The 1,474-nt window shown below is 61.2% G+C and overlaps 1 protein-coding gene across 1 annotated transcript in view; it reads right to left on the reverse strand.

The window, feature by feature from the left end:
• Positions 1 to 337: 337 nt before the first annotated feature.
• The window catches only part of VDBG_00117 (FMI1 protein), a gene marked incomplete at both ends in the record, with an annotated part of 2,406 nt that continues 1,269 nt past the window's right edge, over positions 338 to 1,474 (reverse strand). Inside the window, 2 exons of the mRNA XM_003008390.1 lie at positions 338 to 1,093; positions 1,341 to 1,441. Coding sequence (XP_003008436.1) covers positions 338 to 1,093; positions 1,341 to 1,441 — 857 coding nt within the window. The remainder of the gene's footprint in view (positions 1,094 to 1,340; positions 1,442 to 1,474) is intronic.

Consider the following 1,474-nt stretch of genomic DNA (forward strand, 5'->3'; position numbering starts at 1 on the left):
CCCACCCCGACCTCCGCTGAAGAGATCCATGGACCGGCCGTGTTTGCATGAGAATCACACTAAGACAAGGCAACATCGATTCTTGGACCGGTGGTCAGACATGTGAAAAAAAGGGCAAAAGAAATCTGACCTCTCGAGCCCGAATCTTCACGGTACACAACCGGTTTGGCGTCAGCAAGAGCCAAGACCAACCACACGCATGCACTTCATCCCAATGACGCTCAGACACACCACCGACTCGGCGCGCGAGTGACCGCGATGCATTTTAGAAGTACAACCGGAAGAATGCCGGACTTCCATCTTTACACACACCTGGTCCACCCGGACAGCCTGCCGTCTACATCCTGAGGATCTTCCTCTGCTGATCGATGCCGCCGCGGAACATGTCAGCAATGACACGCCCCCCCAGGATGGTCTCCTTGACGATGCCCTCGACGTGCCGCGGCTCCACGCGACCGTACCAGATGCCCTTGCCCGCAAGGCCATGCTCGGTCCCGTCCTGCGCTTTCATACCCGGCGGCACGTAGACGATGACGTTGCCGGCAAATTTGTGGCCGCCAATATGGCTAATGAGGCCGACTCGCGCCGCTGCCGCACCCCTCTGTGGCGCCCCCTCGCCGCCGCCGTCGTGCGCAGTGGCCCCCTCCTCGAGCCTCCGCCCCTGGTTCTCCTCGACGTCGCCCTCGACCTCCCCCTTCAGGACATGCACGCCGGCCGCGTCGAGCTGCGTCTCGAATTCGCTCCGCAGCACGGGCCCTGTGATACCACACCGCGCATCCCGCCCGCCATGGCCGCAGATGAGCACGAGGACGTCCTGCACGTCCTGCACGCCGTACAGCATCTCGCGGTAGGCCTCCTTCCGCAGCAAGCGGTCGCGGTGCACCGGCGACAGGCCGTCGTGCACGGGATGCAGGGCCTCGGGCAGGAGGTAGCCCTTGGCCAGCGCCTGGACGCTCTCAAAGGACACGCGCGGCAGGAAGGGCACATACTTGAAGCTGGGGAGCAGGTAGGCCGATGTGGTCTGGAGCTCGGCCCTGCGGCGGGGCGTTGACGACGGAAACGACGCGTTGAGCACCGAGACGTTGTGAAAGGGCTGTTGGAGGGCCAAGGCGCGCGCGCGACTTACCGTCAGTCTCGGGTACACTGCATGTTTCATACTTGACAAGACGAAGGAAGTTGCATACTGTAAAAGACAGAGGAAGATTTCCACATGGCAAGCGGATCGCAACCGCACCAAGACAGGGTCTCTGCCGGCATGCCCTCAGAAGACAAAGAGGAAAAAAGAGACTAGCGAGAAAAAAAGAGGGAAAAAAAGAGGAAAAGTAAAAAGAACAACTCACATCGCTGTAGGTCCCGCCCCTGCCAAAAAGCTCCTTCAGGTCGGCGGCGAGGTTGTCGCCGCTATCCTCCTCCTCGATACGCGACGCCCAGTCGTCGCGCCCTGTGCACACGAGCAATTGCTCCGCGTACCCCG

This window comes from Verticillium alfalfae, genomic scaffold (assembly GCF_000150825.1).
Source record: "Verticillium alfalfae VaMs.102 supercont1.1 genomic scaffold, whole genome shotgun sequence".
NCBI classification, from domain to species: Eukaryota; Fungi; Ascomycota; class Sordariomycetes; order Glomerellales; family Plectosphaerellaceae; genus Verticillium; species Verticillium alfalfae.